Source organism: Artibeus jamaicensis, unplaced genomic scaffold (assembly GCF_021234435.1).
Source record: "Artibeus jamaicensis isolate MK-2021 breed Jamaican fruit bat unplaced genomic scaffold, CSHL_Jam_final contig_484, whole genome shotgun sequence".
Lineage (NCBI taxonomy): Eukaryota > Metazoa > Chordata > Mammalia > Chiroptera > Phyllostomidae > Artibeus > Artibeus jamaicensis.
The window spans coordinates 9,868,656-9,887,556 of record NW_026521859.1 but is presented as its reverse complement, the minus strand read 5'-3'; the positions used below and the strand labels follow the sequence as shown (position 1 = coordinate 9,887,556).

At 36.4% G+C, this 18,901-nt stretch overlaps 1 protein-coding gene across 11 annotated transcripts in view; it reads right to left on the bottom strand.

Moving 5' to 3' along the window:
- The window catches only part of SUPT3H (SPT3 homolog, SAGA and STAGA complex component), a 479,870-nt gene that overhangs the window by 83,520 nt on the left and 377,449 nt on the right, over positions 1-18,901 (bottom strand). For 6 of the 11 annotated variants that reach the window (XM_037142591.2, XM_037142592.2, XM_053668299.1 and 3 more), the window contains 2 exons: positions 16,883-17,050; positions 7,772-7,882 (listed from right to left, as the gene is read on the bottom strand). In XM_037142591.2, coding sequence (XP_036998486.2) covers positions 7,772-7,882; positions 16,883-17,050 — 279 coding nt within the window. Of the gene's footprint in view, positions 1-7,698; positions 7,883-16,882; positions 17,051-18,901 lie in introns of those variants that run through there. The other 5 variants (XM_037142588.2, XM_037142587.2, XM_053668298.1 and 2 more) reach the window with 1 other exon arrangement.

Sequence of the window (18,901 nt, the reverse complement as noted above, 5' to 3'; positions counted from 1 at the left end):
TCAGAGAAGGCTTTGCAGGTGACTGAGATTTTCTTTATGACATCTTTGAGTAGCTTATAATATTTTAAGATACTTTAAAAACATTTTCCAGGAAACCATGGAGAATTATTCTGGATAAGAAACCATATATTGATTCCCTCTAAATAGTGCCAATTTTAAAATGCATTTGTTAGATACTTTTAGGGAAACAACTTTTAAGCAAACATTTCTCTTTTGAGCCACAACTGCAGGCTGTATGGAATGTTATTAAGTACTGCTGTATTTGTGAGTCAAAACTTCTTGATGCTGTGTAAATAAAATAAAATAGAGAAATAAAGTGGACACTGTGGTGGTTATAGCGTTACAACCGTCACCCACAACTGTCTGAGACATTTTCACTTTCCTACTGAGTGAGATTTTAAGAGTGAACCTTGTAGCTATAACGTACAGACAGTCTGAAATAGTTGATAAAGAAAACACTTTTCTTGTGGAACATATTTTTTTAAACTCTAACCCAAGCATATATTTATTGATTTCAGAGAGAGGGGAAGGAGAAGAGGGAGGGAGAAGGAGGGAGGAGGGAAGAAGACAGAGAGATCAATATGTTAGTTGATTGCGGTTGCAAATTAGATGAAAATGAGGGCTACACTGAGTGAAAGGAAGAAAAATGCACGGGGAACCAATAATGATGGAAAGAAAACTGGGACTCAAATCAATGGAGTGGACCAGAAGGAAGAAAGAAACAACCAAACAGAAAAGAATAGAGAAACAAGAATTCAAAAAAATGAGGAGAGGCTTAGGAACTTCCAGGACATCTTTAAACATTCCAACATCCGAATCATAGGGGTACCAGAAGGGGAAGAGGAAGAGCAACGAGTGGAAAACTTATTTGAACAATAATAAAGAAGAACTTCCCCAATCTGGCAAAGGAAATAAACTTCCAGAAGTCCAGGAAGCTCAGAGAGCCCCAAAGAAGGTGGACCCAAAGAGAAACACACCAAGGCACATCATAATTACGATAGCCAAAATTAAAATGAAGGAGAGAATTCTAGGAGCAGCAAGAGATAAGAACACAGTTACCTACAAAGGAGTTCCCATCAGACTGTCAGCTGATTTCTCAAAAGAGACCTTATAGGCAAGAAGGGGCTGGAAAGAAGTATTCCAAGTCATGAAAGGCAAGGACCTACATTCAAGATTGCTCTATCCAGCAAAGCTTTCATTTAGAATGGAAGGGCAGATAAAGTGCTTCTCAGATAAGTTCAAGGAGTCCATCATCACCAAGCCCTTATTATAGGAAATGTTAAAGGGACTTATCTAAGAAAGAGAAGACAAAAAAGATGAACAGTGAAAGGACAGCAAACTCACAGTTATCAACAACCACACCTAAAACAAAAGGAAACCAAGAGGACAGCTAGATTAGGAGTGAAACCACAAAAATGAAGATCACATGGAGGGTTAGCAACAGGGGAGTGAGAAGAGGAGAAGGGGGGAGAAGGTACAGAGAATAAGTAGCATAGATGATAGGAAGAAAATAGACAGGGGGCAGGGCAAGAATAGTATGGGAAATGTAGCAGCTAAAGAACTTAAAGCACATGGACATGAACTAAAGGTGGGGAATGTGTGGAGAGGGGTGTGCAGGGTGAGGGGGACTGAAGAGGGGGAAAATGGGACAACTGTAATAGCATAATCAATAAAATATATTAAAAAATATGTTACTTCCCATTTGTGCCCTGACCTGGGATTGAACCTGCAACCTTTTGATGTACAGGATGATGCTCCAACCAACCGACCCACCCAGCCAGGGGGTGGAACATCTTTTAACACATCTTAGAATTCTTGTCTTCTATACAATGTAGTTTAGAAAATGCTATCTCGGATTTTCAGGAAAAGAACACTTAAAGAGTTAAAAACAGAGGTCAGTCTGCAGAGAGGAAGTTTAATGAGCAGGATTAGTGAGCATTTACTGGAGCCCAGGCCCCAGTGAGCCAGAGTACTCAGCTCCTGTCCACAGAGCTCTGGAACTCACTCTGCAACCTTAAACTGGTTACTTAACTTTTCTGTAAATCTTAGTTTTCTCATCTATAAAGTGGTAATGATACCCATCTTGCTCTGTTGGGAGAATAAATAACATAATTATGGGGAAAGGTTTCTGTTAGAGTATTATATTATTATTTTATCAACCAACACTTATCTCAGATTCCTATGATTTTCTCTCCCAAGCTCTTCCAACTTCTCCATCCACATTTCAGACATTCCCCCCCAACTAATCCTAAGTTGAACATTATGCTTAGTGGAAGCATGTAAAATTTCTGATATTCAACTGTTTTTGACCTGAAGAAACTGCAATTTCATATAATCTGACATAATAAATTTTATAACCACATCCCCATCCTATTTTAAAATTAAAAACAGCTAAAATTTTCACTTTTTTTTCTAGAGAACACTCACTTTTAGGCTGTTCTTATAAATATGCCATATGTTAATTTTTTTCCCCTGAGAAAGAGTAGCCTACAACTATAAAAATGCACTTGGGTCCAATCTATAATGGTAGATTCAGTACTTCCAAAAAATTTATTGAGAAAATTTTTACTTTCAGTTAAAAAAATTTAATAATTCCTACCCTATTTCTGCTTGGCATTTACATTTGAAAAGTATTATAATATTTTGTGGTATTATATTTTCCAGGTTGAACACATAAAACAGACAAATCTAATGTGCCTGTGACAAGAATTATTCATTAATATGAAATTTTAAATAAAAATATCCAAAGCACTCTGCTATGCCACTTTTGTTTTTAAAAGTTTCACGTGAGGAATTCTTAAAGAAAAGTTCATAGTTTTGACCCTACCTGTTTAATGTGAACACCTGAAGAAGCAGTGATACATGAGCATCCTTGTATAACAGGTACGCATCAGCATGAACGGCCACAGTGGAAGAGCAGTGAACTGAGAGTCCTGGGCTGGCTTCCAGGGCAGCCCTGTCATTCCTCTACAGGGTGCCTTTGGGTACATTTGCTAAGCTGCTCTGAGACTGAACTAACTGCCTTTCTTAAGCCTTAGCCAGCTTTAAAATACTATGGATTCTGCCCCAGAATTTAAAATAGCTTAGTGGACATTGAAGCAACTTAATTCTAGGGATGTGCTTAAGGATGCTGTAGGTCAGTGACCGTGCTCACATAAGCAATTTCACTGTCTCACTACCCCAGTTCAATAGAAAGCCACCTGATAACATGTAAGCTCAGGGGGTTAACATATTTTTCTACTCTGAATATCATTCAGGAGAAACTAAGGTAGATGTAGGCATTACACATGGGATTATGTCATCTCACTCAGTGAACACAGTTTCCTTTTGCTGGCTTTTAAAATTATAGGCCTGGTTTTGTATCAGCCGTTCATAGCCCTTCCCACTGAGAGCTGGGATTGAGCTTCAGAGGAGGTAACCATGGGCACCACCCACTGTTAGTAAACTGCAAGGATCTAGATAAAACATGTCTTACCACCTTCTAAATGACAGACAACCAATACACTGGGTTACCCTTTGGGGCATTTTCTCTGAGAGGAAAAACAAAATGCTCTAACTATAAAACTCCACTTCCTTCACAAAATTTCAAAGTTTCTTTTCATTTAAACTTGCACAAGTAAACTCGAAGGATATTATTTTTTAAAAACAATTACCAAAAAGTTTGAACATGGAAATGAAAATGCTCTTCAAAGAAATTAATTTTCATGGACAACAGTGCAGTGACTGTAGGGGGGTTGGGTGGGTGGAGGTGAAAGAGGATATGAGGAGGATAGACGGTGAAGGGAAAAACACAATAAAAAATGAAAAAGATAATAATATTCTAATAGGGCAATCCATTTAAAGCTTTGGCTACACCTTGTTCAATGAGTCCTGATGCACTTGTTAATGTAAGTTTTCTTCCTTTACTTTTCTACATTTTCTCAATTTTCTAACATACTAACACTACTTTCATAAACAATAAAATGAAGAAATTTTAAAAACAGAGGAAATAGAGGCTAGTAATAATTTGTTTTAAAAAGTTATCACCAACTCTGATAAAGTCATTATCCCTGAAAACTTCTTAAATTACACAATTATAAACTCATAAAAACTGAATTTGATGAAGCTTTATAACTTTGGGGCTGTGACATTTGCTCTTTAGATTTCTGTTGTGTAATAGCTAGGGTACAAAATCCAGCTAGTATGCAAAAATCTATTGCTAACTGTGTGCATTCAGGTACCAAGACCTTAGTTTTTAAGGTGATGATGATTAAGAAAAATGAACTTTCTTCAACCATTATTAATCCCCAAAGTAAAAATGGGTATCTATTTATTCTCAGGAACCATAATCTTTAAATGGTACTTAACTTTTAATGGTATAAAGTTTATACCTATTATTAGTCTGTTTATAGACTAATAGCCTATATACTATTAGTTTGTAAAAAAAATCCTATTATTCAGATTTTAGTTTCTTCTGTGATTACAAAGTGAGGCCTCTGTGTGTGTATGTGTGTGTGTGTGTGTGAAAGAGACTGAATGGTGTAAGAAATGGCTTCTACTTTAACCTGTACACTTATACATTTTAGAAACTATATTACAGCTACTACTGCTACTTCTACTATTATTAATACGATTTATTAAGAGCTTACCACATATCAAGTTCATAATACTCCACCCCCACTCAACCAGTTGTAACAGTGCAGGCATGCCTCATCTTGCTAGCCTTCACTTTGTTGCACTTCACAGATGCTGTATTTTTTCCAATAATTTTCAAATTATTGGCTACATATAAATCTCTATGTTCCATAAATATAAACTATTTGCTCAAGGCCCTTCACCAGCAAGAAGACTAATTATATCTGGCTATTTGTGACACTCTTTACTGTGGTGGTCTGGGGCCAAACCCACAACAGCTCCAAGGTCTGCCTGCACTGTTGTGACACATTGGCTTTGATTGGTGAGTTCTTCCTTTTCTATAGTCTCAATCCTATGCAGAAGATCAGAGAAAGTATCATACCTAGGACGTTTAAGTAATTTTGCGGAGGCCAAACTATGGATTAGATTAAGTGATGGAACAAAGGCTAAAATTCAGGGCTTCCAACTCCCAGCTCCAAAATCTTTCTTCTAAAACACATATTTCTGCACCTGTCCTCACCTGATCTTCTATATACACATGCTAAAGAACATTTAAAGAAATTAATTTTATTTTGCTTATCTTTTAGTTTTGCTAAATAATCCTGAAAATCACTTCAGAGTCTGTGATTTATAGTAGTTATTTTAGACTACTTATGCAATCTAGAATGTCCTAAGTGATTTTGATGCTTGGTATCTTATATCGTCCGTTTACTTATAGTAATTGATATTGCATGAGGTTATGCTGTGTGGTGATTGACTTGATCCTAGAACCAAATGACCAGGGTTCAGACCCTAACTCTGCCACCAACTAGCTAAGAAGCCTTAAGGAAGTTTCTTTACCTCTCTACGGCTTAGTTTCCTCGTCTGTCCAATGGATATAATAATAGAGAGTGTCTCAAGATAGAACGTACAAGTGTCTCCACAACACTCACATGAGGTGCAGGTAAGTGATATTTACACCATAACGCCTTTCCTTTCTTACTCCAGCAGCCACACAGAGCAAAGCGCTGTTTGTATTTTTTCCTCTCCTCCAACCAACAGGGTTTTTTTTAAAGATTTTATTTATTCATTTTTAGAGAGAGGGGAAGAGAAGGAGAGAGAGGGAGAGAAATATTAAGGTGTGATTGCCTCTCGGGCGTCCCCTGCTGGGAACTGGCCTGCAACCTAGGCATGTGCCCTGACTGGGAATTGAATCGCGGTTGTTTGGTTCACAGGCCCGCGCTCAGTCCACTGAGCTGCACCAGCCAGGGCCCCAAGAGGGTTTTAATCATTAATTTCTTCTATTATTTCAACTAGTTTCCAAGGTGAAGAACACACAATTCTCTATACAGAGAACTGTATTCTCAAAACTCATAATGTTGTGATCTTGTATAAATTATTTCAAAAGTGATATAGTATAAGTCAGAATGATGTCTCACCAAAAGCATTTCATGAGTTTGTTGACTGATGTTGGAATTCAGTTTCTGTGTAACCTTCTGGTTATTTTACTTCTTCAAACAAATTTCAAATTATTGGCTACATATGAATCAAATTATAAATGCTATCAATTAGATGTCTTAGTTAAAAATACACCAGACAAGCATTCTAGATTCAGAATGGTATGTTGCAAAGACAAGATCTCTATGTTCCATAAATATAAACTATTTGCTCATAGGCATTTTAGTTTACAAAGGAAATTTTACACTGAAGGTTAGCCTAGCCTTTCTGTATGAAAATTTAGGTTTCAATCTATGATAAATATAGAGGCAGCCCACATGCCTCCTTTCCTCTTAGGAGCTACAGCTCAGAGCTTAGGAGCAAAGTGTCCTAAGTACACACACACACACACACACACACACACACACATGCAAACACACACACTGAAACTCTGACTTTCTGATCCTATTACTCATGATATAAAATGGAATATGCATATTTAGTCTTGTAGGCTGGGAAAATTCTTATAGCTCTAGGAAATGAAGCAAGACTTTCAAGGCGGGTCCTTTCTCAGGAGTGATACAAACTGGGGTGCCCCTCTGTGGTAGAGTTCTTTACCATTTACTGTTGATTTTGCCCATCTACTCTGGCAGTGGCTAAGTGAACCTTATAGGTCACGGTTTATTTGTTCTATTTTCCAGATCTTCTTACATTAAGCATTTAAAAATTGCATCATTAGTTTCAAAGACATGTTGGTTATATAGTTATTCGATAAATATTGGTTTAAAGTATGCAGAGTGGGACAAAAGTAGGCTTACAGTTGTTCATATAGAAAAAATACAATAGCCATTAAATAGTAATAATAATACCAGAATGAACTGTTTCGTGTACTCACAACTGTAAACCTTGCCCCACCCTGTATATGTTATACTGATGTGTATGTGTGTGTGTGTATAATGTTTGACACAGAGGTTCTGCTTCAGTGTATTAAAGCAGAAATAAATAAAAAAAGAGAAATAAGTGGTAAATTCTCTGTCCCTCAGTCACAAACCAAACTTCAGTTTCTGAAAATCAAATCAATTCCTTATAAACAGAGAAGGACTTGGAGATAGTTCTATTAACATGAATAAAGTAATTTTAAAAAGGGCCACAAGATGAACATTTAATTAACACATACACATATATTTTCGTCAAGCTATTGAAATATAGTCTTTAATTCTCTATTAAAACAACAACAACAACCCTGATTATAAGCTTTAAAAGCATTTGAAGATGTGAAAGACTGTCTGCATTTCAGCCTACTTCAAAGCTGGTAAAGAAATCATTTCTTCTTCTTCCAAGTCAGAGTGTGTTTAGGAGCAGGACATCTGATAGAAGTGGTATTGCCAATCTAACTGATTTAAAAATATAAAGTGCTTCTAGCAATATTTGGATACATATAATTTGACGAAGAAGTTTTATAAGCCTGAGCTTTGAAAAACAGAAAATATAAGCTGCAACAAAAAAGCATAATTTGTAATTGAAAGAAAAATAATATTTTGTAGAAAAAAATTGTCCTTCCAAAAAGAGACAAAAATGACTAACTTTTATTTCCCAAGAGAATTATGCCACTTTTATACAACAAAATTACAGTCACCACAAATTGCTTTCAACAATTCCACTGCTTCTTCATTTGACCACTTGAAAATCAAAATTCTTTCAGATTATAAATATAACTTTTTATAACTCTGTTATTACGTACTGTGAATGGGGAAAGGGGGCCGATCCTGTGGCCGTAGCGTCGGATGGCCTCTCTGATGTGGCAGGGCTGGATGGCATCGCTGTGAGCCTCCACACCACAGGCCGCAGTGCTCTGTGACAGAAAAACACATAAACTGTTACTAAATCAAAAACACACAACTGCAGTGTACAAAATATGAAAATAAACTTTTATAAAAACGGATGGTCTTTCCTTTAGGATGCACAGCACAGCTGCCGTACACTACACATCTAAAAAGAAATCCATGAACAAATCAAAGGTGACTTTTATGTCACTGCCTCCTAGCAGACCCAGCAACAGCAATTTTTATGCTCACGGTATCTCACCCAGGCTCACCTCGGGTGCAGGAGAATACAGCAGCTTGCATGCACGTGAAGGGCCAGGGGCTTGTTGGAAGAACCGCAGCAGTTATTTTTTAAAAATCAACATTTATTATTATAAATGTTTCTTTGAAGCTTGTTGGACATATTTCTGATATAACTCAAAGATCATCAATTTTAAAATGAAAAATGTAAAATTGCTATACATTTATTTATAATATGGGGGATGGTCATAAAAGATCATTTCAATGTGGTGCTAATTTCTAGGTGTCCTCAGGAAAAAACGGAAATAAAATAAAAACTTTCTATTTTAATCTGCTTCATCTGTGAAAGGTAGGTTTGAGAGTACAGAAAGATATAAGAAAGAGAAAAATGACTTGTAATGAGAGTATGGATACTAACTCAAGGAATGTATATAACATGATTTAAAAATGTTTTTAACCGCACCCAAGAGTACTGCAGACTCCTGGTTTGGTTGCAGGCTCTGGCTTCCCAGCTACCTGGGTCCATGTCCTATCACTCACCCACTCTTCCAAGTCATATACTATCTCCGCACTTCAGTTTCCTCATCTGTGAAACTGAGGTAATAATTATAATGGCAGGGCATTCCAGATGTCAGATTAATAATGCTAAAGAATCAAGAGAAAGAAATAGTAGCTTTTATATTACTGTAACTGTGGTCTAGAAGTCATTCATAGTCACATAATGAAGATTATTTGTTTTTCTGATAATTACTACAGTTACCACTCTCATAATTCCTTGTAGGGGTATAATTAATACAACCTCTATGGGTAGCAATTTGGCAAAATCTTTTCAAAATGAGAAAACAATCATTTTTGATCCAGTAATTTCACATATAAGAATTTACCCTATGGGTATGTTACACAGCTATAAAATTTTATATATATATATATATATATATATATACACACACACACACACACACACACACACACACATATACACACACATTCACTGGGTTGAACTAAGTCTTCTTCATGAGGGAACAATGAAATAAGTTATAATACATCTGTTCAGTGTAATAGAAACCACCAAAAAGGATGACACAGTTGCATGCATGCTCCTATTGAGCTCTATATGTTCTGTCTCTAACATGCATGTTGTGTGAAATAACACAAGGTATACAACAGGGTGGCACTCTGTTACCACTCATTAAAAAAAAGCAGGGGGCTGAATGTGACATACTCATCTGAACATAAATAAGAGTATTTCTGTAAGAGTACAGTGACCACGCTTAACTCTCTGGGTATAAATAGGTGGCTGGAGAACAGGAGCTTAGAAGAGTCATTTTTCACTGTATATTCTATACTTTTAAAATATACTTTTTCTTTTTTGCACTTTGTGCACACTTTTCCTATCACAAACTAGTAAAATAATTTAAAAATTCCTACAAAACAACAGCATCGGCTAATTATCCAAGCTGAACCTAAAATAAGATTTAAAATTTCAAACAAAATAGATCTTATTTTTACTATTTTAACAAGATGTGAAATAAGCCAAATAGGAATTTACTCCCGGGTATCTTTCTCAATTCCGTTCCAACAATACCCTAAATAACATATCTGCTATGCCCACAATAACACGGATTAAGTTATATAATAACAGAGGTCAAACCCATACTTTGGCGCTGATATAAGAGTGCACAGGGTTTTTTCTTGATTCTTATTCCACATCTTTGTTTCAGTTGGAATATACTGGAATAAATGCAACTATCAGGTGCCTGATTAAGGTAAAGGCACTTCTGTGAGACCGTGTGGCTCCAAGATGTGAATATGACTAATGTGCCCACATACATTAGACTCGCTAGCCTGCTGGGTGTAACAAATGCTTATGAAGGAAGTTGAGGCATTCCATCTATGTGCAGAAATGAACATAAATAATTAGCTGTATTTGGAGTCTAAAGGAAGTTTTCTAGTGGAAACTCAAGTGGAAATGGAAAGAGAGAGACATCCAGAGGGCCAGTGCCCTGCGCACTAAGTGGGGCGGGAACTCCGTCGGGTGCACTCCTTCCTCCAGGGCATCTCCTTCCTCCTTGCAAAGTGAATTTATGTTTCATTTTTCTTCATGGCCAGTGGGGGTTCTACTCGTCCTCTATTTTCCCAAATAAATTTGGTTTTGGTATAGAGCATTTGGTCAGAATCTCTTAGAGCCTCTGTATGGCGGTCAGACAGGATCTGAGAACACTGAAGTAGGACGCGTGGGTTAGAAACTGCCCGTGACTGCTGTTTGTATGACATCGTACGACATCAGAACAAGCTTGCCAGCCTGGCTGAGCCATGTTATCTGTGTCACAAAGATGGAGTTAACTTATATAAAAATAAACATATTCAATTTTGTGGAAATGTCTTTAGCTTTGCCATTCTGCTCTCCGTGAACACCTGTAAACATCAGGGGGAAGTCGCCGTGAGCACTCCTGCACTTCCTGGTTGTCCACTGGGCCCTTTGGAAGGGAACCTTTGAATCTAAAATGCATTCCCGGTACTGTTGCCATCCCGACAAATAGCTGCATCGAATTCACAATTCAAACCAAGTTTTAAATTTTTAATTTAGCAGTGACTCTAGCATTTTTGTGATATTTTTCATAATTGTCTCAGAAAAATTAGTATTAAATTTATAGTTATCTAATATTTAAAATTTTATACCTGCTATAGACACATGTGAAGGGTATTAGATTTATGTATCAATTCATGTTTCCTATTCTGATTGTGTTGACATTTTAGGACATTCTTTACATTTTCAAAACTATAGCCCACATACTTGACAAAATACTGATTCCTGTTGGCTATAGTTGCCAAAATCTCTGTGGGGCCTAAACTCTTTATTGACTTAAGTAAAGTACAAGCTAATGGTAAAGTTCTTCATAAGTCAGGTCCCCTTCCTCATGGCTGCATTCATACTCCATTCTTGTCTCCCTCCATTCTATCTTTATTTACATCTCTTCATTGGAAGTCAATGCTGGGTACCGGAAGCTGAAGTCTTACATATTTCCTGGATTTGAGTACTGTCCTGTACTTGTCCTTACTGGCTTGCACTGAACAGAATCTCCTGCAGTTTGAACTCTCACCCGTGGTACAATAAGTTAAAGTGAAATTTCTGTTGCCATTGGATCTATTACAAATGTGTATGCCCTCTTTTCTTTCCAACTTAGAAGTTGTTGGCAAGGTGCAACCATCCTATTCTTGTTCAGCCTTTCCCTTGCCAGGGTAATCCAATGTTTAAGAAGGATGTCAAATCTCAGATGATTGCCTGAGATTTCTTTCCCCATCCATGGTAGACCGTATCTTTTGTTACACTTGAAATACTAAGTCTTACAAAGGAGCAACACATATCACAGCTTAGAGCAAATGGAAGGTTAGTACTACTATTACTAATACTTCTGTCTCTCACTGACCACCAAGGTTGATATATAACCTGACTGACCAGGCAAGCGTCCTTCTCCTCCTTGTTTTATATAGCACTCTTTCAGATCTTTGTGATTAGAGAGAATTTCTTTTCAGATGAAAGTGGGCTATTCTTTGGCCAAAGGATATAGTATGTAATGCGATTAATTTTTTCAGTCTAAAGTTTGATTGAGATGTTAATGGTTAAAATTGCAGTTCTATATAACTAGGAAAAGCTTTTCTTTAGAGAAATTAAAAGTAGAAATAGTATTTAAAGATTAGACAAAAGAGAATTACTGAACGTTCAAGGATTCATACATTCTTAAGTCTGGAAGGAACACAAAAAATATCACCTATTCCAACCTTTCCCCATCCCTGCCCCTTTTAATAGATGAGAGAGTAAGGAAAAGGAATGTGCTCAAGATCACTATGATAGAATCAGAATACGGCTGTACATCAAATCTCCTGGCTTCTTGTACATACAGCTGGTATATAACTAGAGGTTTTATTATTTTATGTAGAATGAATTGTACCATGGTACCACCACAGTAACACAGCTGAAGTTTCCAGTGAGTAAGAATAAAAATATAGCAAAACTGTACAAATGTAGAAAGATGTGTATAAGTAAATAGAGAAATAAAGAATACTTTTGAAGCAAGACATTATTAATTTTGATGCCAGTAACTTTAATTTTAGGAAATTCAGATACACACAGGGCTAACACTTCCTTGTTTCAGGAAACCTCTGCTGTAAAATAACTGATTTAATAGCTTCAACAAGATCAGGAGAGAGCTGTTTAAATATTTACAAGAAAGAAATGTCAAGAATTTCCAAACTTATCAAGAATTATTTTATGTAGGTATAAGTACCAAGTTAATTATAATTTCTTACATACTTTGTCAAGCAAGTCCCTTGGAGAAGTTTTTAGGTAACATTTTGTTACCTTACTTGTAGTTACTAAATGAGTTAACACTATGAGTTAGCTGAACTTTTTTACAACTACTTTATAACATAGAAATTCCTTATAGTTGGGATTTTCCCTTCTTAAATTAGCAAGCTGCGTCATTTTGTAAATGAAGGGGGAAACCAGACGAGGCTGAAAATTAAATCTGCTTACTCTCCATTATGAAATTACATCTTGGCATGGTTCCACTGTTTGCAATGGCAAATAGTTCTTATTGTACCCACTTAGTTGTAGATGTAGGTATAAACTTTAGACAAATTGTAAAAAAAACAAGTACCTGAAAACAAAAGAGATTGACCAAAACTAGGTAAAAAATGAAAGCGGTGTGTGTAAGAAGAGTGTAATGGCAACAAGGTAAGTGTCCTGTTTTCGCCATTTTAACCTAAGGGCAGGCAAGCTCTAGTCACTAGAGGGGGCGCACAAACCTAGAGGCTCGGAAACCTACATAAAATGAGGAAGGAAACCCCACCAAGGGCAGAATCAGGGATCTGTATAAATTACCCAAACCCTTGACTAACTCCTGAACCATTCCTGTGTGACACCAAATCCAAGAAAACACACTGAGGCTCAATGAAGTAAAGGGCAAGTCTAGCTGCTGCCACTGAAGAGGAGTCTGAGGCTCAGATTTGAGCCCAGAAACTAAACTGCTTGTTTAACACACATACACACACACCACTACCAATAAGAATTCTTCTCTCTTTATAGGAATATAACAGAATCAGAAATCTCTATAATCTATTACTCACAATATCCAGAATATAATTCAAAATTACTAGACATGCAACAAACCTAAGAGAGTGTGACTTATACTCACTGGAGACTAAAATAATTCAGATATTTAACTTATCATACAAGATTTTTAAAGCAGCTATTATAACTTTGCTCAAGGACATAAAAGAAAATAAGCTTGTAATAAATGACAAATAAAAATACTGGTAGATAGAAACTGTGAAGAGAATTCACATGGAAAATATAAAACTATTAGAAATAAAGCATTACTGGGTGGGTATAACAGTAGACTGGCACTGACAGAAGAGTTAGGAAGATAAAGGAAGGTCAACAGAATTTATACAACCTGATGAAAATAGAGAAAAGATTACAAGAGAAGTTAAACAGAGCCTCAGGTACTTGTGGAACAGTATCAAAATAACACATATGTACTTAGAGTCTCAAAAGTAGACAATAGAAAGAATGATGCAGACAAAATATCTGAAGAAATAAGTGCTGAAAATTCCCCCAAATTTATTTAACACATAAACCAATATTCAAGAAGCTAAGCAAACTCTAAGCAGAATAAATACAAAGCAAACCATATATACATACATCATGGTCAAACTGCTGAAAATAAAATGTGATGATAATATCCTGAAAGCATCCAGAGAAAAATAACACATTACATACACAGAAACAATAGTACAAAATCTACCGACATACAATTAAACATAACAAATGCCAGAAAATAGTGGAATGGTATCATCAAAGTACTGAAAATAAAACTGGCAATCCAGACTTCTATATCCAGTGAAAACATCTCCCAGGAGTAAGGGGGAAGTAAAGGTATTCTCAGAAATATGAAAACTAAGAGAAACTATCACCAGCCAACCTGCACTATTACAAATGCTAAATAAAGTTTAGTAGAACAAAAAAGAAAAATGATACTGGAATTCTGATAAGCCAAAAGAAATGAAAAGCAATGGAAATGGCAGATGTTAGAGTCTATTTTTCCCTCTTAGTTTCACTAAAATATATGTAATTGTTTAAGGCAAGGAGCAGTCTTACGGGTTATAACATAGGTAGGTGTAAGCTGCTGGACAATCACAGCATGAAGAGCAGGAGCGAAGTAGATGGAGTAGACAAATACGGCAGTCTCATGTTTAAGGTGAGTAAAGCTGCACAATAACAGCTCTAAGTAAACTAAAAATTTAAGGATGCATACTATAATTCTTAGCATAACCCATGGAAAAAAATGATGAAAAGAGATATCACTAAGACACCAGTAGATAAAGCAGATTTCTAAAAAAGCACATACTTAACCCAAAAGAAGGAAGAAAAAAAGAGAAACAAAAATAGAACAAGCAGAAAACAGAGCACAATAGCTGACCTATATCCAACCATTTCAACAAATAACATTAAATATCAGGGACTTAAGGATTGTAATTAAAAGATACACAGGGAAAGAAAGGGAAAAAATGCAAGACCCGATTATTTGTTGTCTATGTAAGAGACGTTATTTAAATATTAAAGATACAGATAATGAAAGATAATGAAAGATAATGAAAGAAAATAGAAAAACGTGTATCATATAAACGGCACAAAGAGGCTGCAATGGCTATGTTAATCAGATAAAATAGAGTTTAGGATAAATAGTATTCTCAGTGATAAAAAGAGATATTTTATAGACATAAATAAGTGGAGAGATATGCCATGTTCACAGATTGTAATACTTGGTAATATTAAGACATTCATACCCCAAACTGATGTAAGTATTCAATCTAATCCCTTTCAAAATCCTAGTGGGCTTTTCTTTTTCCCTTTGCTGCCTTCCTCTCTCTTTCTGTCACTCTCCCCTGCTTCATTATTTTTTGATAGAAACTAACAAGTTGATTCTAATTTACATACATACAATGGACACAATGAATCCACATTAAACCTGAAAAATGAAGTTTGAGGACTTATTCTATCTGACTTTAAAACTTACTATAAAGCTACAATAATAAAGAAAGATGATACTGACAAAAGGATTGACAAATAATCAATGAAACAAAACTGAAATTCCAGAAGTAAATCAACATAGACAGGCTGTCATTTGATTATAACAAAGCCACCAAAGCACCCAATGGGAGAAAAGAGTCTTCGACAAATGGTTCTGCAATACTTAGATATCCATATGTGAAGAAGTGACCAATTCACATGATACACAAAAAGTTGGTCTGACTCTGATTAACAGAAGTAAGTATAGAAGTTAAGCTGTAAAGCTTCCATCATGACTTGGGAGTAGCCCAAGATTTCTCAGGACACAGAAAGCAATAAACAAAAGAAAAAACTGGATAAATCGAACTTGAGAGATTCAAAATTTGTGCTCATCAAAACATACCATTAAGCCAGAGACTGGGAGAAAGTATGTAAAAACCATTTATCTGACATAGGACTGTTACACAGAATACGTAAAAAATTCCTACAAGTTACTAAGAAAAGACAACTAACCCATCCTCAAAAATACTGTGTAAAGGATTTGAGAAGACTCTTCCCTGAGGAAGATATACAAATAGCCATCAGCACAAAAAAAAAAGCTCCACATCATTAGTCATCAGGGAAATGCAAACTCAAACTATAATGACCTACTATTAAATATCCACTAGAATGGTGAAAAGCAGAAACAATGACAACACTAAATGCTGATGAGCACATGGAGCTACTGAAATGCTCATATTGCTGGTGGAAATAAAAATGACAGAACCATTTTAGAAAGAAATTCTTGCAGTTTCTTTAAAAACCAAACATGTACCTACTCTATGACCTGGTCATTTCATTCTAACTCTGTACTGAAGAGAAGCAAAAGTATTTTCCCATGATCTTGCACAATAACGGTCATAATAGGTTTATTCATAACACCTCAAACACTGGAAAGAGCTGAGGTGTCCACCAAAATGAGAAGGAATAAACATACATTCATACAAGGGAACACGATTTGGCAATACAAAGAAATACATTACCTTTCTACTAAAAACATAAATTTCAAAACTATCCCAAATGAAGTTCTGGAACAGAACAAACTAATCTGTGATGGAAAGAAATCAGAACACCGTTCTAAGAAAGGTGACAAAAATTGACCAGGAGGAGGCATGAAGAAATTTTCTGAACTGAGAGGGGCTTAGAAAACAACAGGTTTATATGTTTGTCAAAATTCATCAAGTGGTATATTTAAGAATTGAATGGTTCACTGTGTAGTATAAATTTCACCTTTGAAAAAACCCACAAACAAATTATACATAATGAAGCATTTAGGCCTGAAGTACACTGATGTCTGCAGCTCTCTTCACAATGTATCAAAAAAAAAAAAGAACGCATGGATAGAAAAACAGTATGATGCATAGACAGAGTAAATGTAAATACATAGTTAACAAAGTACATATAGTAAAATGTTAATTGTAGAATCTACAAGTCTTTTAACTTTTGTATGTTTGAAAATTTAAAATAAAATGTTAAAAAATTCAGTATCTTCTTTTATACATTAGAAAGTGGTTAAAGTTTGAGCAGAAGTCATTAAGTATGGGTAAGTAAAAACTGGCTGCTTCTAAAAATTTGAATTATGGGAAAAACAGAGTATGTTTCCTCTATCTCTAAAAAGAACACAACGAGACCTTCTTTACTCTGAGAGAGGGAGAGAGAGAAGGAAGAAATCACTGACCTTTTTTCTTTTCCTTTGCTTGGTTTTCGCTGAGTCTTGCCCAGCGCTCCCATTCCCGAGGGATACTGATGTGGTCTTCCCTGAGTGCTGCGGTCCAGATGATGGAGCCGTTGGTGTGGGAGGGGGCGTATTCTCAGGAGAGTCCAGGTAAGGCTTTATGCAAGATCCCTGATCAAAGAGACACGGCTTTGAAATCACGTGACCAGAACTTCTAATATTTGATTTTATTTAGTGTCTCATGAACTTAATACTATTTGAAGGTTACAAATATAAAAACAATTTATTATTACCCTATTGACTGAAATGATGCCTCCACCTTGCCTCTAGGGGTATAAATATGTTAATTTTTATTTTATTTTTTGAATGATTTTTATTTATTTATTTTTTAGAGAGGAAGAAGGGAAGGAGAAAGAGAGGGAGAGAAACATCAATGTGTGGCTGTCTTTTCAGTGCCCTAATGGGGACCTGGTCTGCAACCCAGGCATGTACCCTGACTGGGAATTGAACCTGAGACCCTTTGGTTTGTAGGCTGGCACTCAATCCACTGAGCCACACCAGCCAGGGCTAAATATGTTAATTTTTAATCTGTCTAATCATTTAGATATAATTAGGAATCCTCAGATACAGCCTCCAAAATTTCTGTAGATTTTGTCAGGTACAGACATTTCTACTTAGAAGTTTTATTAGCATTTCAATCTTACATGTTTCAAAAAGAACTTCTAAACTGCACCCCTAGGCTGGATGCCTCTGGGCATTTTTATATCCATGATGACCAGCCTTCTCCTGGTAACAAAAAACTTACATCTTAGGGTCACTGTGCATGCCTCCAGTTCCTCCCACATTTAATTCCTTCCTTCCTTCATTAAATCCCTGAAATCTACCTGGTTTCTTTGGCTATGACTATAAGTCTATTCTCTTTTCCATGCAAAAACACTTCAAATATTTGAAGATTGTTACATTTCATACCTTTTCTACAAGTCAAACAGCTCAGTTCCTTGAGCCACTTATACATGTTTTCAGATTCCTCCCCTCTGTTCACTCTCCTTTAGACAACCCCCATCCTATAACATAGTGCCTAACCACTAAAACAAAGAAGTTTCCTTACTGTAACATCACAGTACCAGTGCCTAGGAAATTTACAGGCAGATATAAGCCTGTGTTTTTCACATAACAGTACTAATACTCTATGTCATCCCACCACATCCTAACCATCCTATCTACTGGCCTACACTTCTCCATAATTTTTTAAAAACAATTATGCCCGACTTTGTAAAATGTTTTGCTGAAATTCAGATATTGCTTTCAAGAGTATTTCTTTGATCTACTTGCATAGAAATATTATCAAACAGGACGGAAAAAGCTAGTCTGACATGATGCATGATGGTGCCTCTGATGCCGAGTATTCTCCTGTTTTACTGTCTCATCAAAATCCTACCTCTCCTTCAACATCCAGCTTCCCCTTTGAAGTCTTTTTTCGATTGTAATTAGGATTTTGCACTCTGTCTATGCCACTCATTTGGAAATTAGTAAATGCTATTTTGAACTATTTGCTTGCTTGCTTGCTCATGTATTACCTTGTTTGTTTTACCTCCCTGAAGAGAGATCTTATCGGTCTCCCGAGTTCCCCCTTGCACCCAAGTTGGTGAACTCCTTAAAGAAGGCCCCTGACGTTGGTCGCTGGTTTGTAATGGCGATGAGTAAGACTCCCATTTTAGAATGGCCATCCTCTTCCTGTTCAGCAGGTAATAAAGGGCAGGAACACTTCCAGTCCCTCTGAATGCTCATTTTGACTACCAGTCACACAGGAGGAGTGGTGTCTGGCAGCCGGGGAATACCCTGAGGCTTGTACCAACATATTTAGTCAGGATGCTTTCTGACACTCATGCTCCCACCTCTCAGAGAGCCCAGGAAACCCAGCACACATAGACAGACCATTTTTCTAACTGCTGGGTAGCTGGGAACAGCGGCTGTGGTTGCTGAGCAGTTGCCCAGGGCAGCCTGGCCACCCTGGAGAGCCAA